Source organism: Stegostoma tigrinum, unplaced genomic scaffold, assembly GCF_030684315.1.
Source record: "Stegostoma tigrinum isolate sSteTig4 unplaced genomic scaffold, sSteTig4.hap1 scaffold_165, whole genome shotgun sequence".
Lineage (NCBI taxonomy): Eukaryota > Metazoa > Chordata > Chondrichthyes > Orectolobiformes > Stegostomatidae > Stegostoma > Stegostoma tigrinum.
In genome coordinates this window covers 560,001-587,500 of record NW_026728106.1, presented here as the reverse complement: position 1 = coordinate 587,500, position 27,500 = coordinate 560,001, and the positions used below count along the sequence as shown (strand labels likewise).

Here is a 27,500-nt window from a genome sequence, read left to right as displayed (position 1 = left end):
AAGGCTTCACTGAAGTCCATGTCCACCACGTCAACTGCCCGACCCTCATCCACGTGCTTGGTCACCTTCCAAAATGACTCAGAGGCTTGTGAGACACGACCTGCCCTTGACAAATACTTGTTGACTATCTCCCATCAAATTGGTGCTTGCTCGATGATGATAAATCCTCTCTCTTATAATCCTTTCCAAAACTTTTCCTGCAACAGACGGAAGGCTCACTGGGTTTATAATTACCTGGGTCATCTCTACTGCCCTCTTTGAACAAGGGCACAACATGTGCAACCCTCCAGCCTTCTGGTACTAAACCTGTAGACAATGAGGATTCAAAGATCAAGGCCAAAGGCTCCGCCGCCTGTTCCGTAGCCTCCCAGAGAATCTGCAAGTTTCGAAGGATGCTGCGTTGTATCTGGAGGTTGGTGGGGTGGTACGTCAGGACGAGGGAGACTTTGTTTTGGTTGTTGTTGCGGGGTGGGGTGAGAGGGATTTGTTGCAGGAAATGCTGGAGACACAGTCGAGGGCGTTATCAACCACAGAGCGGGGCAAGTTGTGGTCCTTGAAAAATGAGGACATCTGAGATATACGGGAATAGAATACCTCATCCTGGGAGCGCAGATGCAGAGGCAAAGGAATGGGGAATAGGGGATGAATTGTTGCAGGAATATGGTGGGAGGAGGTGTAATCTTGGTAGCTGTGGGAATTGGTGGAGTTGAAATGGATATTTGTTTCTCAGTGGTTGGAAATAGAGTGGTCCAGGATGGAGAGAGAGGTATCAGAGATTGTCCAGGTTAACTTCAAGTTCGGGAGGAAGGTGTTGGTGAAGTGGATGAACTGTTCGAGCCCCTTGTGGCAACACGAGCGGTGCCGATACGGCCATCGATGTAACGGAGGAAGAGGTGAGGTTGAGGGCCAGTGTAGGTACGGAAGAGGGAGCGTTCCATGTAACCTCCAAAGAGGCAGGCATCGCTTGGGCCCATGTGGCTACCCTGGCCACCCCGTTTGTCTGTTGGAAGTGGGAGGAATTGAAAGAGAAACTGTTGAGGGTTGTTCAAGGACCGGAACTTCCCCCTCCTCAGTGGTCAAAAACGCCCTCGACCGTGTCACCCGCATTTCCCACACCTCATCCCTCACACTCGCTCCCCATAATAACTACCAAAACAGTGTCCTCGTCGCCCTCACGTACCGCCCCACCGACATCCGGATTCAATGCGTCGTCCTCCGACCCTTCTGCCATCTGCAATCCGACCCCACCACCAAAGACGTTTTTCCCACCACCCTCAGGTGACTCCCTGATCCGCTGCACACTCCCCTCGGCTGCATCCAAAACCAGCCCACCTATCCCGTCCTGCAACCTCAAACCCCACCCCCATTTCCTACCTCCTAACCTCTTCCCGCCCCCGAGACCTGTTCGTCCTCCCCGGACTGACCTATCCCCTCCCTACCTCCCCACCTACACTCACCTCGACTGGCTCCATCCCCACCTCTTTAAGTTGTCTGTCTCCTCTCCACCTAACTTCTCCTCTATCCATCTTTGATCCGCCTCCCCCTCTCTCGCTATTTATTTCAGAACTCTCTCCCCCTCCCCCTTTTCTGATGAAAGGTCTCGGCCCAACATGTCAGTTTTGGTGCTCCTAAGATGCTGCTTGGCCTGCTGTGTTCATCCAGCTGCGCACTTTGGTATCTCTACATCTCTTAACAACCTCATGAAGTGAGTTCTAGAGAGAACTGTGCAGGGTAGACTTTGGGTTTATCATTCTAACTTGCCAGTCCTGAAAGATGAAAGTTGGTTTGTGTTGGATGTTTGTCTCATAGCTACGAAAGATACACTGAAAGGATTTTTCAAATCTTTTGTTGAGAATTGTACCCATTTAGTCAGTAATCCTTTTCCTTTTTTAAAGCTTCCTTGGTAGTGACAAATTTCAAATATCTGCAGAATTTTATTTGGCTTTGTATTGGTTCTCTGTGATTATCTGTTAATGACTCGACGACCTGCTAGCTGATTACAGAATTTATCATTGATGTGCTTCAGTCTTATAATATATATCCCAATTTCAGGAGAAAGTCCAGAGAGACCTTTTAAAGGAAAGGGGTTTCGAAAGAAAATCTATCGATCAAAATCATGAATAGTTGATAAATTATTTGCATTTCATATTTCCAGAACCTACCCCGGAAGAGAGAGCCCAGAGAATTGCCAAAGCTGTCCGCAAACAGTCAACAGAAGTGAAGGAAAATTGGGAGCAATTGAAAACCCGTGCAAGCAACTGGCAGAAACAGGTGGAAAAGGCGTTGGAGAAACTTCAAGAACTGCAGAAAGCTCTGGATGATCTTGAGGCTCATGTGATAACAGCTGAGGGGGTCCACACTGATTGGCAACCTGTGGGTGACCTGCTTATTGACTCATTGCAGGATCACATTGATAAAACCACAGTAAGTGCAATTACATTACACTTCACTTAGGAACAGATGTAACCACAATGTTGTATGGAGACGATCAGTAATATGAGTACTTCAGTAATATTGATTGAATGGTTGTTAACTTAATTTGCAAATTAAAACTTAGTTGAGCATGCCTTCTGATGATATCACAACATGAATATCAGTATAATTGAGGATTTTATTAGTCAGTGACATCAGCTGAGTTATCTGCTTGTTGCCATGTTATCAGGGTTAAAGGTAAAGTCTTAGCACGCCATTTGGCGACTCCTTGGAGAGAGACAACTGGTTATGATTTAACCTGAAGATGACCACGCCTCAGTCAAGTAGAGCGGTTGAGGCGAAGACCCTTTGTGGTAAGCTCACTGGTATGGCAATTGAGCCCTCTCTGCAGGGCATCAGTCTGCATCAAAAACCAACCGTTCAGCCAACTGAATTTGAATAGAGTTTAGGATTGGAGAGCAATCCATGCAATTATTTTTTTTAATGAATGTTTCTCACTGAGACTCTCTCACTGGCAAACTTTTTAAAAGCCAGCTCAGCCATACAGGCAAGATCAGTTCCTGATCTCAGCCGAATTTTTTGACCTGGGGTGGGTCTGCGTTCGGAGTTCAGTGATTGGAATGAATTCTCATTAAGTTAGCGAGAGGGATACTGCACGTGAATAGATCGATGTTTTGAGCAGAGGACGAGATATGAGCAAAAGTTTAATTGATGTGGAAGACCAGCCACAATCATCATTGACGGTGGAGCAGGCTCGAGCGTCCATGCAACATTGTGCTGCCGCTATTTGACTTGTTCTGTGGAAAGGAAGGAAAATGGTCAAAGTGTCAAAAATGATGAAGACCACATCATTCTACAACCTCAAAATTTGATTGTGTTCAGCATATTATCACTCCTGGTACCCCTAAATCCTGGTCTATCATCTCAGCAGCTCGACTCTGCCCATAAGCTGGTTACTTGTGACATTTTTGAGGGATCTTCCCAAGTCTAAAAATCATTTTTGTTTTTGTAGAATCAGAGTTGGCCAGTGTGGAAGGAGGTCGTTTGGCATATCATAGCTCTTTGAAGTAACTCCCCAATTCGTCCCCCTCTGCTTGGCAATGACTTCAACCACTTATAAAATCTCTTTAATGGAGGGAAACTTTGAAGGCGTCTGAAAGGAGTATTCACGATCCCAGAATACAACTGAGCCTTATTAAGTTCTTAGTTTTGACGATCAAGAGCTTGATGAAAGAGGATTGTTTTAAAAAGTGCCTGAAAAGAGGAAACGTACAGAGGCTAAGATGTGTAGGAAGTTAGCGAGTTTTGAGAAGATTTGTTGCTCGGGTTGAGGTTCTGGATGTGAGTTTGCTCGCTGAAGGTGCAGGAAGTCTCTTGTTGGGTTTGAAGCCGACACAATTAAATGTTTGGCAACTAGTAGTGGGCCGTTTGAAATCAAGAGTGGGCAAGAGGACATAATTAGACGAGTGCAGATATCCTGAAGTATGGTTGGACTGGTGGAGATTACCAAAATAGCCATAGGCATAGCCAAGGAACGATTTGGAAACAAAAATGAGAATTTAATAAAATTACCGTTAATAGTGTCAGTCAGGTAGAAAGTACAGAGGATAGGATTTGGTTCAAGGTGAGACTCGGGCAGTGGAGTTTTAGACGACGTCAAGTTTTCAATGGGCAAATGTGGGACTCCAACAGGGAATGCATTGGAATTGTCAGGTCCAGAAGTGAAGCAGTTCCAGATGAAGGTTTCACTGCGAATGAGCCAAGACAAGAGACAGGTAGGCAGGATTGAAAAGATGTAAAGAGACAGCTTGAGGGATTGCATGAATGTGTTGTTGGACGTTCATCATGGGATAAACAAGATGCCAAGGTTGTGCTGAGACAAGCGTAATATTACATTGTTGCCAAGGCGGAGTAATGCAATCAGTAGGTAGTGAATAGAGATTGGTGTGGGGACCACAAAGTGGTCTTCCCAGTTTTAAATTGTTATCTCTACATAGTTGCGCAACTTTATGTTCTGTTCAAAAGGCATTACTGACAAGGAAACAGAAGTTAGCCATTTGTTCACTTGTCAATATATCTTGATTTTTCCACCATCTTCTCCAATTATTAACACAACATGTGCACTGTACGAACTGAACCGTTCAAACCTTAAAAGGAAATGTTAAAATTGTGGAATATAAAGTTAAATTTATTTCATTGAAAATTTAAATAAATTACATGAAGGTTTGACCAAGACTGCAAGGAATTAGATGGAACACCAGATGAATAAAACAAGCAGTGGTAAGGTGGTATTAGCTGGATGTTCCTGAAGAAAGAGAACACAGCCAACCTTTCTTCCATAAGGGGGATTAATTGTGTGGTGTCAGACACAGTCGATTCAATCATTCCTTCTGTCTTTACTGTCTGACTATACTATGGTTGTAATATTTCCTTTTTTAAATGCTCAAGGTTAGACATACTTCACTTGACATTCTCATTTTATAAATTTTAAGAAGTTGACTTATTGTCAAGTCACGGTAGGATTGAAAACACATTCTATAACTGTTTGAAGTCAGAAGTCACATGACACCAGCTTGTCGTCCAACAGGTTCATTTGAAATCACACAAGCTTTTGGAGTGCAGCCCCTTCATCAGGTGCAGTTAGTGAGGTGACCACAGAGAGAGAGAGCTTATAAGCAGAGAGATCAAAAGATCATAGAATTGGCGTGAGTGGAGTGTCAGATAATAACTCTATACAGGTGACCAAGAGTGTTAGAGGCAAGTAAAGCGTTTATAAAGTCCATGTCAGTGCTGTGTTGTCATGATAATCAGGCAGCGCAACAGGAATGTACAAAAGGTGACATCTCAGGTCAGACTCTGACTTGTAGTTTAGAGGCTTGTGTTCAGAATCTGTCTTAGAGTTTTCACCTTTATTTCAAAAGCAAGAATTTATAAGATACCACACTGACTGTAACTACAAGTTGTGTGTTTCTTCAACAAAATATCAGCAAACAAACAAACATCCTGGATGAAGACTTATTATCTGACACTCCACTCACACCAGTTGTATGATGTTTTGATCTGTCTGCTTATCAATTGTGTGACTGTGTGTTTTCCTCCCTGACCGCACCTGATGAAGGGACTGCACTCCGAAAGCTTGTGTGATTTCAAATAAACCTGTCAGATTATAACCTGATGTCATGTGAGCTCTGACTTTGTCCATCCTCGTCCAACACCAGCACCTCCACATTATAACTGTTTGGAACCAAGTCAGTGCAACAGGCATATGTCGAACATTTGACTTCGGAAGAATGCCTAGTGCTGAAAAATTCATTAATAACAAAGGATTTCTTCATTGTGCCATCTATCGTAACATGCTGCGTCTCACAGTCATAATGAAAGGATGGCCACTTCAATTTAGCAGGGCCAAGAACAGTTATGGACATTTTTAGCATGGGAGGAGGCCATTCAACCTATTTTATCTGTCCCAGCTCTCTCCCAGCACAAGAAAATTAATCCTTCTCTCGAACTCATTCCACATATTTCACAGAATTGAAATATATAGGTACATATTTAGGAGATTTTAACATCAAGTGAGCAGTTCTTGCACTTCACCTTGTCACTAAAAATGGAAAACTTGACTTACAAAGAGTGGGTCTTTATTTTGTTCTGTTTTGATGATGAAGCAGATGCAAGTCGAAGTGCTGGAACTGGCCTCTTGAACTTAGCAACTGTTCAACGTGTATAAAATGAATTCAGTGCGCATCTACTAAAAGCAGTTTTATGGAAGGAAAAGGTACCAAAGAAGATTTGGTGTATTGTGCTTGATGCTATTATACGCCAACCTGTGAAAACAGAACTCTACGACTGTGAGTGTTGAGTTCTGAGAGGGGGCTATCTTGTTTGAATGTACATTGCTAAGCCTAGGCCTATTTTCCCAACAGCAAAATTGGTAATCCAGCAAGAAATGGATATTTCTCTCATTTGTTGGCTGTAAGTGTCTGTTTAAAGTTTCCTTATATACAGGTGCTTAACCTGCTTTTACAGTTTGAACATTTATTATGCGAATGAAAATTTTTTGAATGGTTTCACCTCCAGTTTTCCTCTTTATACATATTTGGTATTTTTTCAGGGTAAGGACTATCTGCAAAATCTGAGATTGGGTTTTGAAAGACAGCAGCCTTTGTTTTGGAGAGATAATGGGAACTGCAGATGCTGGAGAATGCGAGATAACACCGTGTGGAACTGGACGAAGACAGCAGGCCAAGCATCATCTTAGGAGCACAAAAGCTGATGTTTCGGGCCGAGAACCACCTTCAGAAAATGGGGAGGGGGTGCGGGTTCTGGATTAAATAGGGAGAGAGGGGGAGGCGGATGGAAGATGGATGGAGGAGAAGGTAGGTGGAGAGGAGAGTATGGGTAGGGAGGCAGGGAGGGGATAGGTCAGTCTGGGGAGGCGGGACAGGTCAAGGGAGCGGGATGAGGGGAAATAGGGGTGCGGCATGAGGTGGGAGGGGGGATGGGTGAGAGGAAGAATAGGTTAGGGAGGCGGGGACGAGCTGGGCTGGTTTCGGGATGCAGTGGGAGGACAGGAGATTTGGAAGCTTGTGAAATCCACACTGATAGCATTGGGCTGCAGGGTTCCCAAGCAGAATATGAGTTGCTGTTCCTGCAACCTTCGGGTGGCGTCATTATGGCACTGCAGGAGGCCCAGGTTGGACGTGTCCTCTCAGGAATGGGAGGGGGAGTTGAAATGGTTCGTGACTGGGAGGTGCAGTTGTTTATTGCAAACTGAGCGTAGGTGTTCTGAAAAGCGGTCCCCAAGCCTCTGCATTGTTTCCCCAATGTCGAGGAAGCCACAACGGGGACAGCGGATGTTTTGGATATTTCTTCAGCATTGATTTTCATTCAGAGTTGGTTCGATTTTGCTGAAGCAATAGACATAACTCACTATGACGTAGACAATGTCAGAGTTAATGTTTCGCGTCCTGTGACCCTTCCTCAGATCTCACTCTTCACTGATGCTGCCAGACCTGCTGAGCTTTTCCAGCAACTTCTGCTTTTGTTGCTGATTTACAGTGCCCACAGTTCTTTTGTTTTTTACAACACAGACAAAACTTGATCTCTGCAGGAAGCATGATGCTGCATTCTCCAACTTCCCTGGCCTTTTGTAATATAATATTGTCTTTTTAGGACAGAAGTGGCTTTTTTTTTGTTTTAACTTCTCCACATGCTTTCTATGCAGGTTAAAAGTCTACACCTTTTCAGTTCACTGCAGTGCTGCATAATGAAGACTTGGAACAATTTTTTTTATGAAGTAGAAAATCAGTGTGGTTTGTTTTCCAAAATGTGATGTGTAAGTGCAACACTTAACAGTGTGTTCATCAAACTATTGTTTCCTTTGATGTTTGTGTTGCAGAAATTTCTAGAATCATTTCATATATATTTTTCTTGATATATTTTAGCAGCTTTCCTGGAGCAAGTCTGTTTTCCTTCGGATGAGACGACTTTCAGACATACTCCCTTTATTATGAGATATAATTGGGGTAAAATGAGGAGGATTTTTATTCACTGAGACACACATGACTATATGTTTAAATCATTGGAAAATGCATTCTGTTAGGACTGTCATGTTATCTGGTGTTTGGACCAGGCTTTCCGATTAAATGCAAGTGATTAAGGATGCTAATGATGCCACATGTTATTACAAGAGGAAATGAACTTCCAAGTAAGGATTTTATGCCACATTTATACACAGCATGGACCACGCAGCATGGATGCAGTGACTGAGTGAAATGGGATGCAGTGGCTGTGGGAAATGGGATGCAGTGACGGAGTGAAATGGGATGCCGTGACAGAGTAAAATGGGATGCCGTGACAGAGTGAAATGGGATGCTCACAGCGAATTGCCCCCTCCATCCTGACCCTCTCGCAGCGACCTGACCCGCTCACACTGACTCGCCCCTGCAGTCCTGACCCGCTCACAGTGACTAGCCCCTGCAGTCCTGACCAGCTCACAGCGACTTCTCTCTGCAGTCCTGACCCACTCACAGCGACCTACCCCTCCGTGCTGACCCGCTCAGAGTGAGTTGCCCCTGCAGTCCTGACCCCCCTCACAGTGACCTGCTCCCTCACTCCTGACCCGCTCTGCATTGAGGAAACCAAGCGGAGGCTTGGGGACCGCTTTGCAGAACACCTCCGCTCGGTTCGCAACAAACAACTGCACCTCCCAGTCGCGAACCATTTTAACTCCCCCTCCCATTCCTTAGACGACATGTCCATCATGGGCCTCCTGCAGTGCCACAATAATGCCACCCGAAGGTTGCAAGGACAGCAACTCCTCATCCGCTTGGGAACCCTGCAACCCAATGGTATCAATGTGGACTTCACAAGCTTCAAAATCTCCCCCTCCCCAACTGCATCCCAAAACCAGCCCAGTTCTTCCCCTCCCTCCACTGCATCACAAAACCAGCCCAGCCTGTCTCCGCCTCCCTAACCTGTTGTTCCTCTCACCCATCCCTTCCTCCCACCTCAAGCCACACCTCCATTTCCGACCGACCACCTCATCCTGCCTCCTTGACTTGTCCGTCTTCCCTGGACTGACCTATCCCCTCCCTCCCTCCTCACCTGTACTCTCCTCTCTACCTATCTTGTTTTCTCTCCATCTTCGGTCCGCATTCCCCCCCTCTCCCTATTTATTCCACTTCCCTCTCCCATCCCCCTCTCTGATGAAGGGTCTAGGCCTGAAATATCAGCTTTTGTGCTCCTGAGATGCTGCTTGGCCTGCTGTGTTCATCCAGCTCCACACTTTGTTATTTTGGATTCTCCAGCATTTGCCATTATCAGTGGGCTTTCCTCTTTGTCAAAGTTTGTGCAAAAGCAACACGATATGGGGCGGCACGGTGGCTCAGTGATTAGCACTGCAGCTTCACAGCACTGGGGACTCAGGCTCAATTCCAGCCTCAGGCAACTGTTTGTGTGGAATTTGCACCTTGACCCTGTGTCTGCGTGGGTTTCTTCCAGGTGCTCCGGTCTCCTCCCACAGTCCAAAGAGGTGCACGCTAGGTGGATTGGCCGTGCTAAATTGCCCATAGTGTTCAGGGGCGTGGGTCTGGGTGGGATGCTCCAAGGTTTGGTGTGCAGTTGTTGGGCCAAAGGGCCTGTTTCCACACTGTAGGGAATCTAAACAATCCTGTTCCCACATCTCCATGTTATAACCCTGCTGAGCACTGCACACAGAGATGTTTGATAACAAAAGGATAACAATAATATTCAAACCCAGTGCTGGAGATGTATTTTAAATACACTGAGGCCAGTGTCGATCTCCAATTCAACTTTTATTTACAAATGAACTGTCTTCAACTTTAGCACTGCCTCATTCAGAGATAGTTGCCAGGGTGTCAGCATCTCTGACCCTCACACGACTTAGCTGTCAGTCAGGGCTCCCTGATTTGGGCTGTTAATGTGGACCAGTCAGGCAACTCATATTCTGTGAGGTTCAACTGGCCGACCTGGTCACAAACCAGTGCGGTGTGTTCATCGAAAATCAAACATGTACTAGAAAGGTACCATTACATACCAGTGCAAAGGAAGGCATGAGGCTAAACTGGGGAGGGAAGGGAACTGCTTATTGGGGGTGGCTCAGAGAGTGGAAGAAAATCGAATGGGAAGAAGACCATTTGAGACTGAGGGAGAGAGATGTAATTGCCTGAATGAGGCATTCCAATTGCGAAATGGATTTTTGTGTGTACACCCTGTTCAGTTTCCCCGATCTTAATCTGTCCTCCTCTTTAAATCATTCGTATCTGAAATTTCTGTATCATTTCCAAATGCTCTGTCTCTAATGTTATGCTGTTGGAATTGTTTGAACTGCACAGATATCATTTATTTGCACAAATGTGTTGAGTGAAATGAGTTGCATGCTATATATGTATTATTCTTCCTGATTCTATTATACGCATACAAATTAAAGTTAGTTCCACTTTTGAACAACAAACTGCTTTTAGATGTATGATGTATCTCATTTGCCTGCCACTTAGTCTTGTTGATGAGTTGTGTTTCTGTTTTGTGAAGAAATTTGAATGAGCTGGAGCACTAATGGCAATGCCCAATGTGGTGATATTCCAACATTGCAGCTGGAAGGTGGGGCGGGGAGGGGGATGGGTTTCACAAGAACTGTTACAGAGGGAAATGGAGAGACAGGTGATGTCTGTGGCAGCACCGAGACAGTGAGGAGAATGAAATGCAGCCTGAAGGGGAATCTGGCTGCATTCTCCCAGGCACGGGCTGAATGGAAGAGGACAGAAAGGATTCGCTCAGAGGAAGAGTAGATGAGACTGGACTGATTATGAAACAGGCAATCATCATTGGCAAGTCACTGATAGGAGGGTGAATCAATCGGGCTCACTTTAAGACTGTTTACAGTTACCATATAGTTCCTGGGAGATGTGTAGATCAGGGCAGGCTCATACAGAAACGCTTCCCGGAGTAATTAACATGTAGACCCCACTGGGAAAGAGTGAGGGGTTGGCCGTCCTGCTACCACTGATGCACTGAAAGCTTGGGGCATAAGTGGGACGATGGGGCTGCTGCTGCCGAGGCAGAGTCGGGAAGGACCACTGAGATTTTCCTGCTGAAGGTAAATGAGGGTCCATTCAGTCCTCGGACCCTCCCCGTGTCTCACATGTATGTAAATAGTTTTGTTGTATGTCTAAGAGAGGTCTTTGGTTTGTTGGGTGGAGCCAAAGTCCAATGCTTTATTTGTTTATTTGATATGCAGCTGGACAGAAGGCAACTGCAGTTGTGACATTGTACATATACAAAGAGATTTCTTGTGAAAAAGGTGTATTTTTCAAATCAGAAATGTGACTGGGAGGAGTGTGGATGAGCCCAGGCTCACTGTGGGTCTGGTTACGGTCACCACATTGTCACTAAGATGTGTGTATATGAGGCATGGCTGGCTGTGAGACTGTGAAAAATCACTAATTAATAGGAGTTTGTTTCTTCAATTATTTGTCGGATGTGTGTGTCACTGACTGGTGACTTCAGCCTTATCTTTTGCACTGATGTGCTGGGCTCTTCCATCATTGAGGATGGGGATATGTGTGGAGTCTTCACGTCCAATCAGTTGTTTAATTGTGCACCACAGTAAATGACGAGATGTGGCAGGACTGCAGAGCTCAGATTTGATCCATTGATGGTGGAATCACTTTGCTGTATCTATCACTTGCTGGCTATGCTGTTTGGCGGCTTCACCAGGTTTCTTTATTTATTCATTCACAGGACAAGGGCATCATAGAATAGAATCAGAGGATCCCTACAGTGTTTTGGTATTTCCAGGGGGTCCCGGGAGGGGCGGTGTGTCGGTATTTCCAGGGGGTCTCAGGGAGTATGTCAAGATTTACAGTGGGTCGCAGGGAGTTTGCCTGTACAGGGGTCTGGGGCTGTGTGTCAGGATTTGGAGGAGCTCCTGGGGAATGTGTCAGTGTTTAGAGGGGACCCTGGGAAATGTGTCATTATATACAGGGAGTCCCAGGGAGTTTCTCAGTACTGAAAGCGGGGACAAGGAATGTGTCAATATTTGCAGCTGGTCTCGGGGAATATATCAGTATTTACAAAGGGTCCTGGGGAGTGTGGCAGTTTTTTTAGGGGTTCTCTGGGACGTTGCCAGTATTTAAAGGGTGTCTAGGGAATGTGTCAGTATTTAGAGGGCTTCCCGAGGAGTGTGACAGAATTTACAGGGGTCCTGGTGATTGCATCAGTATTTGCAGGGTGTCCCAGGGAGAGTATCGGTAGTTACAGGGGGTGGAGTGTGTCAGTGTTTACGGGAGTTCCGGGCTGTGTATCGGTATTTCCAGGGGGAATGGGGAATGTGTAATTATTTCCAGGGGGTCCTGGGAGTTTATCAGTGTTCACGGGGGTTGCGTGGAATGTGTCAGTGTTTAGGTGAAGTCCCGGGGAATGTGTTCGTGTTTAGAGGGGTCCCTGGGAAATTTGTCCGTATTTACATGCCGCCCCAGGGAGTTTCTCAGTATTTACAGCGGATTCCAGGGAATGTGACAGTAGTTACAGTGTGTCGTGAGGTGTGTGTCGGTATTTACGGGATATCCCAGTATTTGTGGTTAGTTGCGTAGAGTGTGTCTATACGTACAAAGGTCCGGGTATGTGTGTCAGTATACAGAGGAGGCCGAGGGAATTTTTCAGTGTCTCAAGCGGGCCCTGGGAAATGTGTCAGCGTTTACAGAGGGTCCCTGGGAGTGTGGTGGCATTTTCAGGGATTCTCAGGTACTATGTCAGTATTTACAGGGAGTCCTGCGGAGCGTGTCAGAATTTCTCGGGGCTCGGTGCATACTGACACACTCCCCTGGAATCCCTGTAAACACTGGCACACTCCCTGGGACCACCTTGAAATACTGTAGCTCTCCCCAACACCCGCTGAAAAAACAAAGTCCACAGGCCCCCCTGTAACGACTGACGCTCTCCCCAAGTCTCCCTGTCAATCTTGACACAATCCCTGAGACGCCCTGTAAATACTGACCCTCCATGGGACCGCCTGTAACTACTGACACACTCCCGGGAGCACCTGTGAATAATTTCAAATTCCCCGGAACACCCTGTAAATACTGACACTCTCACCAAGAGCCTCTGTCAATACTGACACAGTCCCTGAACCCCTGTAGGTCGCGGGAATTTTTCAGTATTTAAAGGGGGCCCCGGGAAATGCGTCAGTCTTTGCAGAGGGTCCCAGGGACTGTCAGTATTTTCAGGATTTGCTGGGACTGTGTCAACATTTACAGGGGGTCCCACGGAGTGTGTCAGTTTTACAGGTGATTTCAGGGGCTTTGTCAGTATTTCCAGGGGGTCACACAGATGTGGCAATATTCACAGTGTGTCCCCGGGGACTCTGTTGGTCTTGACAGGGGATTGCCAGGTCGTGTGTCAATATTTAGAGGGTGTCACAGGTTGTGTGTGTGTGTCAATATTTACAGGGTGCCCCTGTGTGTGTGTGTCAATATTTACAGGGTGCCCCTGTGTGTGTGTGTGTGTGTGGGTATTTACAAAGAGTCCCTGGGGCGTGTGTCAGTGTTCATTGTGAGTCCAGGAGAGACTGTGAGTATTTATAGGACGTCCAGGGAGACTGTCAGTCTTTACAGGGGGTCGTCAGGAGTTTGTCAGAGGGTGAACGCTGAGGCAGTGCCTCATTATGCAGCTGTCAGAATTCAGATAGTGTCCCTTGATGAGAGGGTCAGTACTGAGGTATTGCAGCTCTGTGAGCAGGTCAGTTCTTAACCAGTGTCTCGTTGTCAAGTGGTCCGTGCTGAGGCAGTGACAGTATCAGTACTGAGATATTGAAGCGCTGTCTGAGCATCAGGGGTTAGGGAGTGCCTCATTGTCACAGGGTCAAAAATGTGGGAGTGCGTTATTGTCAAAGGGTCAGTGCTGAGGGAGTGCTGCCATTTAAGGGGGACAGAATTAAGGAAGTTGTTCACATTTCAAGGGCCAGTACTGAAATAGTTTTGCACTGGGAGGTCAGTGTGGAGGGAGGGCCTCAGAAGCAGTGGGTCAGTATGACGGTTTCCCTTATTGTCAGGGGGGCAGTTCTGAGGCACTGACCCGTTGTCAGAGGGTCAGTACTGAGGTATTGAAACACTGTCAGAGCATAAGGGCTGAGGTGTTACAGGTCTATGAGAGGTCAGTACTACGGGAGTGCCTCATTATCAGAGGTCCAGTCCTGAGGGAGTGCACAATCGTCAGACTGTCAGTACTGAGGGAATGCCTGATTGTTCAAAGGGTCAGTACACAAGGAATGTCTCAATGTAATGTATGATTAGAGATGCAGTGCTGAAGGAGTGCCTCATTCTCAGTGTCAGTTCTGAGGCAGGGTCACATTGCTGGAGGGTTGTTCTGACTTAGTGCATTAGTAACAGAGGGTCAATACTGAGGCAGTATCTCATTTTAGGGGCTGAGAATTCATGGGTGCTACATAATTAGGAGGTTAGCCCCGAGGTATTGTAGCTCAGGTGCGGTCATAAGTGAGGGGGGAGTGCAACATTGTCAGGGGTCAATTCTGAGGTGTCAGAAAAAGTCCTCCCAGAAGCATCAGCAGGACTTGACAAAATCTGTACAAGTGAAGCAATGCCTGGCCCGTTAAATAAGAGCAGGTTTGTTGGAGCCGATCTAAACGATAGACCTCAGTGTAATGGAGGAAGCATTGAGGGAGTCCTGTACTGATAATACAAGATAATAATTCATACATAATTGCAGCATTGTCAGAGGATCAGAACAGCCAGAGTGCATTATTATGAGAGACTGAACACAGAGGAGGAGCTTCATTGGAACGGGTTCAGAATTAATGGTGAGCAACCCATTCAGAAGGTCAGTACGGAAGTATTGCATTTCTATTGGAGGCTCAATACTGAAAAATTACCTCTGTGAGAAGTTAGTACTTTGTCAGCAGTGAGGAATTGTGGCATTGTCACTGTGTTGGTCTGAGAAAGTGCCTCTTTATCAGAGGGTCAGAATTGATGGGAGTGCTACATGATTAGATGCTCAGGACTAACAGATTGCAGGACTGTCGGCGGGTCAGATCTGTGGGAGTGATCATTGTGAGATGGTCGCTGATATTCAACCCTAAAACACAGAGCGCCCTGTAAATAACTCATTAAAAAAAGGCCCCTTTAACTAAACCCGAAAACAGAGCCCCCGTATCGAAGTCCGAACACACAGAACCCACTAAATTACCCCTAAAACACGAAGCTCACTGTGAATAAACCCCAAACACAGATGCCCCTGTAAATGAACACTAAACAATAGAGCCTCCTAAAACAAACAGCACCCGTGAAATAAAGCCTAAAACACAGGAACCCCAGTTTATAAACCCTGACATTCAGAGCCCCCTGTAGATAAACACTAAAAAAAAGTAAAAACTAAAAGGAACTGTGGATACCGTAAAATCAGGAACAAAAACAAAATTGCTGGAAAAGCTCAGACCTCACGCTCACCCAATCCGGCACTCACCAGAACCTCAGGCCCAAACTACACCAAGCTTCAGCCGCACTCATCGCCCTCACACACGGAGCCGCCTGCACAGAGCCCCTCAAACACCTGTCTATCATCCGTAAAAAGCGGGCTTCACTGTAAATAACCCCAAAACACAGAGTCCTGTTTAAACAAACTTCTACAATATCAACTTCACCCCCTGTAATTATACGCTCAAATACAGAGACCCCTTTAAACGAACACGAACACATATCCCCCAGGAAGTAAAAGGTGAAATACCGGGCTCCTTCTCAATAAAGCCGAAGGCACAGAGCACCTGTCAATACACCCCAACATCGAGCCGACCTGTATATTATCCGTAAAACAGGGCCCCTTACAAATAAACCCTAAAAGACAGAGCTGGCTGTAAGTAAAGAGCCCCTTGTAAATAAATACCAAAGCACACAGTAAAAACCGGAAGAACTGCGGATGCTGCAAATCAGGGAAATATCCAAAGTTGCTGGAAGAGCTCAGCAAGTCTGACAGCATCTGTGAGGGAAAAGAAAGAGTGAACGTTTTGGGTCAGGTGATCCTTCCTCTGAACCTCTGGCTGGCGCGTCTTCAGTAATGCAGGGTCAATTGCTTTAAAATATCCTTTTTCTGTGAGGCTCTATAACATTATAATAGAAAAACATCAGAACTAAGCAGGAGTAGGCCATCCGGCCCCTCGAGACTGCCCCGCTGTTCAATAAGATCCTGGCTGATCTTTTTGAGACTCAGCTCCACTCACCCACTCGCTCACCATCAACCTAAATTCCTTTCATGTTCATAACGTGATCTGGTCTTGCGTTAAACACATTCAGCGAGGTAGTTTCAACTGCTTCACTGGGTAGGGTATTCCACAGATTGACAACCCTTTGGGTGAAGAAGTTCCTCCTGTCCTCAGTCTGACATCTGCTTCCTTTTATTTTGAGCTATACCCGCCTCCTCCTCGTTTCACCTGCCAGTGGAAACAACCTCCCTGTCTCCACCTTATCTATTCCCTTCATAATCTTGTGTGTTGCTATAAGCACTCCCCTCAGTCTTCTGAATTCCAATGAGTATCATCCCAGCCAACTCAGTCTCTCCTCATATTCCAACCCTCTCAAGTCGAGAATCAACCAAGTCAGTCTCCTCTGTGCCCCCTCCAGTGAGAGTATATCCCTTCTCAAGTCAGGAGACCAAAACTGCACACAGTAGTCCAGGTGAGGCTTCATCAGGACCCTATACAGCTGCAGCATAGCCTCCCTGTTTTTAAACTCCATCCTTTTCGCAATGACAGACAAAATTCTATTTGCCTTTATAATTACCTGCTACAATATTACTTTGAGCGATTCCTGCACAACGACACCCAAGTCACTTTGCACAGTAACATGCTGCAATTTTTTTACCATTTGAACCATAGCCTACTTTGTGGTTATTCCTATCAAAATGGATGACCTCACATTTATTGACATTGAACTCCATCTGCCAGACCATTGCCCACTCACTGAGACTGTATAACCATCTGCAGGCCTTCAGTTCTTCTGCACACTTTGCTCTACCGCTCATCTTAGTATCATCTGCAAATGTTGACACACCACACTTCATCCCCGACTATAAATCATCTGTATCAATTGTAAACAATTGCAGTCCCAACACTGATCCCTGAGACACACTACGAGCCACTGACCGCCAGCCAGATAAACACCCATTTACCCCTACTCTTTCACTATGAAATGGAGACTGAATTAAAATGCTCCTTCCACCCCATTTACAGCCCTTTCACAGTTTTAATCCTCACGGCTTTATTTTGCCGACAGCTGCAAAACGTGGCTCTACATCAGTGTCTATCCCTGAGTACATGTTAATTTTCTAACCTATTCAGAACAATACCATCGTGTCATCGTTTGAAGAAGCATAATATTAATCAGCCCTCAGCAACCGTCTCCCAGGACTTGAACAGCTTGCAGGATATCAAACAAGTTTTCTGCATTAGCAGAGATAGTAGGAACAGCAGATGCTGGAGAATCTGAGATAACAAGGTGTAGAGGTGGATGAACACAGCAGGTCAAGCATCAGAGGAGCAGGAAGATTGATGTTTCAGGCCTAGATGCTTCTTCAGAAATTGGGAAGGGGAAGGAGGTTCTGAGATAACGAGGGAGAGACGGGGAGATGGATGGAAGATGCATAGAGGAGAAGGTAGGTGGAGAGGAGACAGACAGGTCAAAGAGGTGGGGATGGAGCCAGTGAAGGTGAGTGTAGATGGGGATGTAGGATGGAGCTGGGTCAGTCCAGGGAGGATGGACAGGTCAAGGGAGCGGGATGAGGTTAGTAGGTAGGAGACGGAGGTTGGGGCTTGAGGTAGGAAGAAGGACAAGGGTAGGGAGGCAAGGGCGAGCTGGGCTGGTTTTGGGATGCGGTAGCGGGAGGAGAGATTTTGAAGCTTATGAAGCCCACATTGACACCATTGGGCCGCAGGGTTCCCAAGCGGAATATGAGATGCTGTTCCTGCGACCTTCGGGTGACATCGTTGTGGCACTGCAGGAGGCTCAAGATGGACATGTCGTCTGAGGAATGGGAGGGGGAGTTGAAACAGTTCACAACTGGGAGGCGCATTTGTTGAGTGCGAACCAAGTGTAGGTATTCTGCAAAGCGGTCCCCAAGCCTCCACTTGGTTTCCCCAATGTAGAGGATGCCACAACGCGAACGGTGGATGCAGTATACCACATTGGCAGATGTGCAGGTGAACATCTGCTTGAGGTGGAAAGTGTTCCTAGGGCCTGGGATGGGGAGTGAGGGGAGTGGTGTAGGAGCAGGTGTAGCACTTCTTGCAGTTGCAGGGAAAAATGTGCCAGGTGTATTGGGGCTGGAGGGGAGTGTGGAGCAGACAAGGCAGTCACAGAGACAGTGGTCCCTCCAGAAAGCAGATAAGGGTGGGGAGGGAGAAATGTCTTTGGTGGAGTCGGATTGCAGATGATGGTTGGAGGATGATACGTTAGATCCAGAGGTTGGTGGCGTGGTACATGAGGATGAGGAGGATTGTGTTTTGGTTGTTATTGCAGAGAAGGGGCATGAATTACGGGAAATGTGGGAGACACGGTCAAGGGCGTTCTCGACCACTGTGGGGGTCGGGGGGAGGATTTGCGGTCCTTGAAATATTCGGAAACCTGAGATGTATTGGAGTGGAATGCCCTCATCCTGGGAGCAGGTGTGGCGGAGGTGAAGGAATTGAGAACAGGGGGTGTTATTTTTGCAGGAAGGTGGGTGGGAGGAGATGTATTCTAGGTAGCTGTGGGAGTCGGTGAAATAGATATCAGTTTCGAGGTGGTTGCCGGAGATGGGAACAGAGAGGTCCAGGAAGGTGAGACAGGTATTAGAAATAGTCCAGGTGAACAGGTATTAGAAATAGTCCAGGTGAACTTCTGGTTGGAGTGGAAGGTGTTGGTGAAGTGGATGAACTGTTCAAGCTCCTGGTGGGAGCACGAGGCGGCGCCGATACAGTCGTTAATGTTATGGAGGAAGAGGTGGGTTTCGGGCCAGTGTTACTTCGGAAGAGGGACTGTTCCATGCAACCTACAAAAAGGCAGGCACAGCTTGGGCCCATGCGATGTTTCTTCTGACTGCAGCCCCCTGGCGGCCCGCCCGTGGTGGTGCTCATCTTTGCTGCGATCTGCCGGCTCGGTCCCCGAAAGGCAGCATCGGTTCCCCATCCCCGCCCTCCCGACAAACCAACCCTTTAAAGGCGGAAGGCACCCACCCCCTTATCATAAAGGTCAGGTTGCGGGGTTGGGGGGCACGGCGAGAGGGTGCCAGAGGCTGCATTTATTTTGGCGCAACCCTAATCTGGGGGTTATCTAGCACCCCCGCGCCCCCAGAAATAGGGATTATGGATGCACACCGCTAATTTTGGATTCCTCTTTAGAATAAAAAGTAGAGGGGGAGTGTGAATAGGGTTTTGGGATGGGGGATGGGATAGGGTGTGGGGGTGGGGGTGTAGGTCGAGTTGGGGGAGAGGGGGAAGAAGGTGCCCCTCTCCTTCCATTGAAGGGTGCGTACCCACAATTTGGCCCCTTAGGCTCTTTCCTGTTCTGGTTAGGGTTAGGCCGATGGTGAAGGTTAGGGTTTGGGCTGAGGTTAGGGTGAGGGCTGATGCCTGGCACTACCTCCATACTGACCCTCGAATATCTATGTACACCTAAAACACAGAGTTTCCGGTAAATATGCCCTAAAACACAGAGTACCGTGTAAATCAGCCCAAAATGGAGAGGGCCCTGAAGATAAGCCCTGTAACGCTGAGTTCACTGTAAATAAACCCTAAAACACAGATCACTGTAAACAAACCCAAAGACACAGAAAACCCTGTAAATAAACCATGAAATACAGAAAACCCTGTGAATAAACTCTAAAAACACAGATCTCACTGTAAATAAACCCTAAACACAGATCTCACTACCGACAAACCCTCAATCAGAGAGCTCCCTGTAGATAAACCCTAACACAAAGCTAGCTGTAAATAAACCCTAAAACACAGTGCCCTCTGTAAACAAGCTCTCAATCAGAGCTCACTGTAAATATTCCCGAAGACACGGAGATCACTGTAAAAAAGAAACTCAGAACAAAGAGCCGCTCGTAAATTTTCCTAAAACACAGAGTGCCTTGTAAAAAGCCCGAAAACACAGAACCTCCTGTAAATAAAACCTAGAACACAGAACCTTCTGTAAATAAACTATTAAACACAGAAAGAAAGTTGCTGGAAAAGCTCAGCAGGTCTGGCAGCATCTGTGGAGGAGTAAAATGAGTTAACTTTTCGAGCCTGGGTACCCTTCCATTCTGAGGAAGGGTTGCTGGACCTGAAAAGTTAACTCGTTTTTCTCCTCCACAGATGCTGCCAGACCTGCTGAGCTTTTCCAGCAACTTTGTTTTTGTTCCTGATTTACAGCATCCACAGTTCTTTTGGTTCTTATTAAACACGGAACCCACATTAGATAAAACCTAAAGCACAGAGCTCAAGTACATAAAGTACATAACCATAAACGCACAGCCCCCAGTAAATAAGATTTAGGGCTGAGGCTAGGCTTCATGTTTATGCAAGTGTGAACATTAGGGCTGAGGCTAGGCTTAGGTTTAAAGCTGGTGTTATCTCTGAGGGTAGCGTGGAAGAAAGCAGCTTTGCATTCCCAGAGACAGAGCTGAGGGAGAGCATTTGTGTATTCCATAGGAGGCACGGGAACCATTGTAACCTTAACAGATCAAATTATATGACAGATTAGTTTACAATTAAAGATCATTGTGACTGTGGTCACAAGGTGAAGAGCTGGATGAACGCAGCAGGAAAAGCAGCACCAGAGGAGCAGGAAAGCTGACGTTTCGGGCCGAGAGCCTTCTTCAGAAATTGGGGAGGGGAAGGGGGTTGTGAAATAAATAGGGAGAGAGGAGAGGCCGATAGAAGGCGGATAGAGGAGAAATTAAGTGGGAGGACGGGATAGGTGGGAGGAAGGACAGGTTAGGGAGGCAGGGACCAGCTGGGCTGGTTTTGGAATGCGGTCAGGGGAGGGGAGATTTTGAAGTTTGTCAAGTCACATTGACACCAGTGGGGTACAGGGTCCCTAACCTGTCATTCCTCCCACCTCAAAACCCAGCCCCATCTCCTACCTACTAACCTCATCCTGCCCCCTTGGCCTGTCCATCCTCCCTGGACTGACCTATCTCCTCCCTAACTCCCACCTGCATTCACCTTTACTGGCTCCATCCCTGCCTCTTTGGCTTGTCTGTCTCCTCTCCAACAATCTTCTCCTCTATCCATTTTCTGTCTGCCTCCCCCCTCTCCCTATTTATTTCAGATCCCCCTCCCCCTACCATTTCTGAAGAAGGGTCTCGCCCAAAACGCCAGCCTTACTGCTCCTTTGCTGCTGCTTGGCCTGCTGTGTTTATCCAGCTCTACACCTTGTTAACCCTGTAAGTATGCTCTCAAGCACAGACACCCCTTTAAATAAATCCTAAGAAGGGTCATTCAGGAAATAAAATGTAAAAGAAACCATAAAAGCCAGAGTCCCTGTTAATAAAGTGTAAAACATAGAGCTCCAAGTAAATAAATCCTGAAACACAGTGCCCCCAGCAAATCCTCCCTTCAACTAAGCCTCCTGCAAATAACCTCGCAGAGGCGACTGCAAACAAACCCCAAAACACAGGACATCCAGTTAATAAAGCCTAAAACAGAAGGCCCACTGTAAATCAACATGAAAAAACACAGCTCCCACTGCAGCACTGCGAATTAGTCGGATTGAGTTAGTACCTCAGTCAGCAAGTCAGTTCTGAGGCAGGGCCTCTTTGTCAAAGAGTCAGATTTGAGGGAGTACCATTGGATGATGGTTATTGCAGCACTGTGAGAGTACTGGAGTGAGAGAGCACCTCACTGTCAGAGGGTCAGTACTGAGGGGGTACCTCACTGTCAGAGAATCAGTACTGAGGGAGTACCTCACTGTCAGAGGGTCACTACTGAGGGAGAACCTCACTGTCAGAGGGTCAGTACTGAGGGAGAACCTCACTGTCAGAGGGTCAGTACTGAGGGAGAACCTCACTGTCAGAGGGTCAGTACTGATGGAGGACCTCACTGTCAGAGAATCAGTACTGTTGTCATGTTCGTTTTCGGAGACCCTCACGGATTTGTTGCAATAACAAGACACTGACCTGTTTAGAAAAATACGAATCCTTTTATTACCAAGCAAGTACAAGCTGTGGAGAATCACAGCACTTAACCCGGCACAGAGCGCAGAGTCTCGCAGGTAATTCTCCCCGAGCAGCGGACAGACCCGCTCTTCAAACTTTACAAAATACATGATACATAAAATAATTACACATTTTACAATGACATGATACATAAAACAATTACTACAACAGACAAAGACAGGATACCAAACAATTATTATATCAAGAACATAAAAGACCAGGATATAGTCCCGAAGATAATAAAACGTGAGGCTGGATGAACACAGCACATCTCAGGATGCTGCTGGACTTGCTGTGTTCGTCCAGCCTCGCATTTTATTATCTTGGATTCTCCAGCATCTGCAGTTCCCATTTTCACAGGATATAGTATCGATTGCTCTTGAAGTGGCTGCTGATGGCATGAGGCGATTTCAAGTAGTTATCCGGACAGATTGTTCCAGCCAGCCAGACACACTGGCAACTTGAAATCACAAATTCAGTGCCCTGGCCCCTTTGTCAGCGACAGAAATTGCATGCTTTAGAAGTTTCACACCTTTACAAATGTTCCCCACCGAACCCTATTTGACACAGTTTAATTCTAATTGTATTCAGTCAGGAAGCTTAAGACAGTGTCTGCATACCGATGTGTGGGAAGACAAAGAGTTACAAAAGTTTTACACTGAATTCCTAGCTGGGCAGGAAGCTTCAGGGCAGTGCCTGCATCCCTGTGCGTAGGCAGATGAAAGACTTTAATTTGTAGAAGTATCGAAATCAATGGGACGTTATACAATAACATCTCATTGTGAGAGTACCTCATCGTCAGAGGGTCAGTACCGTAGACGTGCAGTGTTGTCTGACGGCCAGTCGGGTCAGGATTGAGGGCTATTACAGGGACAGGACTGAGGTATTTGAAATAGGGCAATGACTGGTGTGGATCCTTTTTATTTTTTAAAAATTAGACGACACCAGAAAGATTATCAACCCGATGTGATGTGATTGGGCTGACAATCAGTTGATGACAGCAGAAAGGTCAGTGGCCTGATTACCGCGGCCGGGACTTGAGATTTCACTATTGCCGACCTTCTCATTCTTCTCACTCAATTTCACGGAAGAGCTGTTTTGAGAGAGAGTCGGAACTTTCTGAGAGTGATCGCGGGCCCTAGTCAATATGTATCTAACAGAGAAACAGGTAAAGCAGAAACTTGTTTGATGTCCCGCCAGCTATTCAAGTCCTGGGAGACGTTTGTTGAGGGCTGATTAATATTATAATTATTCATAGTTTCGGGTGACACGATGGATGGGAAGATATTGTTCTGAATAGATTAGAAAATTAACACATAGTCAGGGATTGACTCTGATGTAGACACAGGTTTGGACACTGTCAGCAACACGAGTTCAAACTGTGAAAAGGCAGTAATGCGTGGAAGGAACATTTTAATTTATAGTCTCCCTTTATTAGTGAAAAGTATGGCAAGATCGCAATTTTATGAATGAATGAATGAAATGCGCTAACAGTAAACAGAGGACCCTAGTGAGTGGCCAGTAAAGTTATGAATGAATGAGAGCGCGATAGTGGTCACATGGATCGCTGTGGGTGCTTCGGTCAAGAGGACCTTTCGTGCAACAGTAAAGAGGCTTATGATATAATGTCACACAAAAACCACACAAAAGAATATTTGAAGGCGATTGGCCCTGTATCACTAAAGACACACCAGCCAGCCTCCGGAAGCCTTGTTGAGTGCTAACCGATATGAGTAAACAGGGCAGACCACAGGATATTCAGGGGCAAAGATTACAAGATTAACAAGTGACCACTTTTCTGAAGAAGGGTCTAGGCCCGAACCGTCAGCCTTCCTGCTGCTTGGCCTGCTGTGTTCATCCGGCTCGACACCTTGTTCTGTCAGACCACGTGAGCGAACGAGTTTGGCGTGTTTGAGCCTGACTGGTAAATATGTGATACACAACCATTTGATGTTACTGACTGCCTGGTGAATTGAAAACTGAAATAACTGCGGATGCTGCAAATCAGGAACAAAAACAAAGTTTCTGGAAAAGCCCAGCAGAACTGAGGGAGGTTCTGTGGAAGGGTCACCGAACCGGAACCGGTTAGCTCTGTTTTTCCGCTGACAAATGCTGCCAGACCTGCTGAGCTTTTGCAGCAACTTTGTATTTGTTTTCTGATTTGCAACATCCGCAGTTCTTTGGGTTTTTACTCAGTGTTTTAGAGTTTATTTACAGGGCGCTCTTTATTTATCGCGAGCTCTGTCTTTTAGGGTTTATTTGTGAAGGGCCCTGTCTTACAGATAGTTTACAGGTCGGCTCAGTATTCGGGTGCATGAAGAGGTGCGCTGTGTTTTCGGCTTTATTCAGCCCTGTCTTTTCCTGTCTACTTCCTGGGGGATGTGTGTTCGAGTTCATTTTAAAGGGGTCTGAGTATTTGAGTGTACAATTGTAGGGGGCTCTGTGTTTTACACTGTCCTGTATGTTTTTGACTTAATTTACAGGGTAGATCTGTGCTTTATGGCTTATTTACCGGGGGCTCTGTGTTGCAGTGCTTCGACACTGGCGGGGCGGGGTGGGGGGGGGGGGGGGGGGGTGGTCTCTGTTTTAGAGTTTATTTACATTGAGGCCTGTGTTTTCGGGTTATTTACAAAGAGCTCTGTGATTTAAGGTTTACATAGAAAGGCTGTATTCTAAGGTTTATTTACAGAAGGCTCTCTGCTTTAGGGTTTATTTACAGTGAGCAGTGTAGTTTAGGATTTATTTCCAGTGAGCTCTGGGCTTTAGCATTTATTTACAGGAGGATCTTCATTTCATGGTTTTGTTTCAGTTGGATCTTTGTTTCAGGGTTTTTTTTTAAACAATGAGCTCTGTGTCTTATTTACAGTGCCATCTGCGTTTTTGAGTTTATTTGCAGAGCATTCTGTGTTTTTGAGTTTATTTCCAGGAGGCTCTCTGTTTTAGCGTTTGTTTGCAGGATCCTCTGTGTTTTAAGATTTAATTTACTGTTTATTGGCATGGGTACTCTCTGTTTGAGGCACTGACTGAGTACTGGCCTTCTGACAATGTGGTACTCATTCAGATCTGACCCTCCAGCAATGAGGTACTGTGTCAGAACTGATCCACTGACAGTAAAGCACTGCCCCCTCAGTTCTGACCCTCTGACAGAGCTGCAATCGTTCAGGACTGAACTTCTGATCATGTTGTACTCCATCAACTCTGAACCCAATGCATTGAGGTACTGACTCAGTATTTACTGTGTGCAACTAATATACTCACTCAGAACTAACCCTCTAGCAATGTGAGCCTGCTTCAGAACTAACCGTGTAACAATGAGGCACTGACCTCAGCACCAAATCTCTAATTACGTGGCTCTCTTCAGTTTTGAGGCACTCCTTCCGTACTGACCCACGAACAATGCGGCACACACTCAAGAATGATCCTTCAATGAGGTATCACCTTATAACAGATCTACTGACATCAAGGTCCTCTCTTTGGACTGTGTCTGATAATGAGGCACTGACTTGGTTCTGACCCTCTGACAATGAGGCATTCTGTCAAGTCTTAGTGCATTAAAATGAGGCACCCTCTGACTGATCTGAAATGCCTCAGTATAGACCCTCTGACTGATCTGAAACACCACTTCTTAGACCCTCTAAATGACAATCTTTTAATTGTGACACCATTACAGTGAGGGTCTGCCTTGGTGCTGACACTCTGTCAAAGAGACGTTGCCTCAGAACTGAGCTGCTGACAATTAGCCAGTGCCTTAGGTACTGATGAGTGAATGAAAAGGCCCGCTCTCAGCACTGACACTGCAGCAATGAGGTATTGCCACAGAACGAACCCACAAAGGGCTCATAATTGAGGGAGTGCCTACTGATTGAAGGGTGCGGATTGAGGTGTTGCAGAACTGTCAGAGGGTCAGAACTGAGGTATTGCATCATTGTCAGATGGTCCATTCTGAGGCAGTGCCTCAGTGTCAGAATTGAGGGTATGCACATGTTTAACTCATCAGGAATGAGCTTTATGCAGCTCTATCAGAGACTCAGCACTGACTGCCTGCCTCATTCTCATAGGATCAACACTGATTTTTTTGAAGCACTGTTCGATCTTCAGTACTGAGTGGGTCAGAACTGAGGGAGCGCATTGCTGTCAGAGGCAGTGCCTCATTATGCAGGTGTCAGAATTCAAGGCATGCCCCATGAATGGAGGGTCAGGACTGAGGTATTGCAGCTCTATTCAGAACCAGTGGCTCGTTGTCAAGCGGTCAATGCTGAGGCAGCGACTCAATTCTGTATGGTCAGTCTTGAGGAAGTGCCGCATTATTAGAGGGCCAATACGAAGGGTAAGTCTCAATGCAATTGTGACAGAACTGAGACAGAGGCACATGCTCAGAGATGAGATTACCTACAGCGTGGAAACAGGCCCTTCAGCCCAGTAAGTCCACACCGCCCGTTGAAGCATCCCAGCCAGACCCATCCCCCTCTAACCCACACACCCCTGAAAACTACGGGCAATTTAGCATGGCCAATCCACCTAGCCTGCACATCTTTGGACTGTGGGAGGAAACTGGAGCGCCCACATAGGAGGAGGCCCACATAGATAGCAGGAACTGCCGATGCTGGGGAATCTGAGATAACAAAGTGTAGAGCTGGATGAACACAACAAGCCAAGCAGCATCATCCAGCTCGACACCTTTTATCTCAGATTCTTTAGCGTCCATTTTCTGACGAAAGATCAAGACCAAAAACGTCAGCTTTCTGACTCCTCTGATGCTGCTCGGCCTGCTGTGCTCATTCAGCTCGACCCCGTGTTATCATAGAGACAGCATGTTGGGTGTCCTTGCTTCATCATGTTTTGTAAGTGTCATAAGAACTTAGATGGATGGCTTCAACAAACAAATAATTTTAATGTGAATAAATTTACATTTGGACTCTGATAAAATAAAAAGGAACCTAGACTTGTTTGAAAATTAAATCGACTTAATTAATTCAGCCATATAATTGGCATAAAAATATAAGAAATTGATCCTACTCTCAATCTTGGAGATGTTTTTGTTTGGAATTAGGGTGTTGAAGGTGGAGATGTGGTCAATAAGTAGGAGCTTGACGTAAATGCCCTTGTTATCTGGACATTCCAGAGATGTGTGTAAAGCCAAGGAGAGGGCATCTACCATGGCTCTGCTGCATTAACAGGTGAATTGCAGTGGATCAAGGGAATGTGGGAGGCTGGCGTTGATGTGACCCATGACCAACCTCTCAAAACACTTCATAGTCATAAATATGGATGGAAGAGCCGCTGGGCAGTAGTCATTGAGGCTTCTGGAAAAAATTGCTGACATTCAGTGCAAGGATCTTAAAGCATTAGCAGGAACGTCAGAA

At 46.3% G+C, this 27,500-nt stretch overlaps 1 protein-coding gene and 1 long non-coding RNA gene across 7 annotated transcripts in view; both read left to right on the top strand.

Moving 5' to 3' along the window:
• Positions 1–8,097, top strand: part of LOC132207811 (utrophin-like) — a 41,388-nt gene extending 33,291 nt beyond the window's left edge. For 5 of the 6 annotated variants that reach the window (XR_009443856.1, XR_009443855.1, XM_059643661.1 and 2 more), the window contains 3 exons: positions 2,156–2,424; positions 6,545–7,768; positions 7,878–8,097. Coding sequence is in view for 3 of the 6 variants with exons in the window: in XM_059643661.1 (XP_059499644.1) it covers positions 2,156–2,424; positions 6,545–6,691 (416 nt within the window). In the remaining 3 variants the exon portion in view is untranslated. The remainder of the gene's footprint in view (positions 1–2,155; positions 2,425–6,544; positions 7,769–7,877) is intronic. The other variant, XR_009443854.1, reaches the window with a different exon arrangement.
• Positions 8,098–24,136: 16,039 nt separating this feature from the next.
• LOC132207812 (uncharacterized) overlaps positions 24,137–27,500 on the top strand; it is a 90,451-nt gene continuing 87,087 nt past the window's right edge. Inside the window, exon 1 of the long non-coding RNA XR_009443857.1 lies at positions 24,137–24,459. This is a non-coding gene — a long non-coding RNA (uncharacterized LOC132207812). The remainder of the gene's footprint in view (positions 24,460–27,500) is intronic.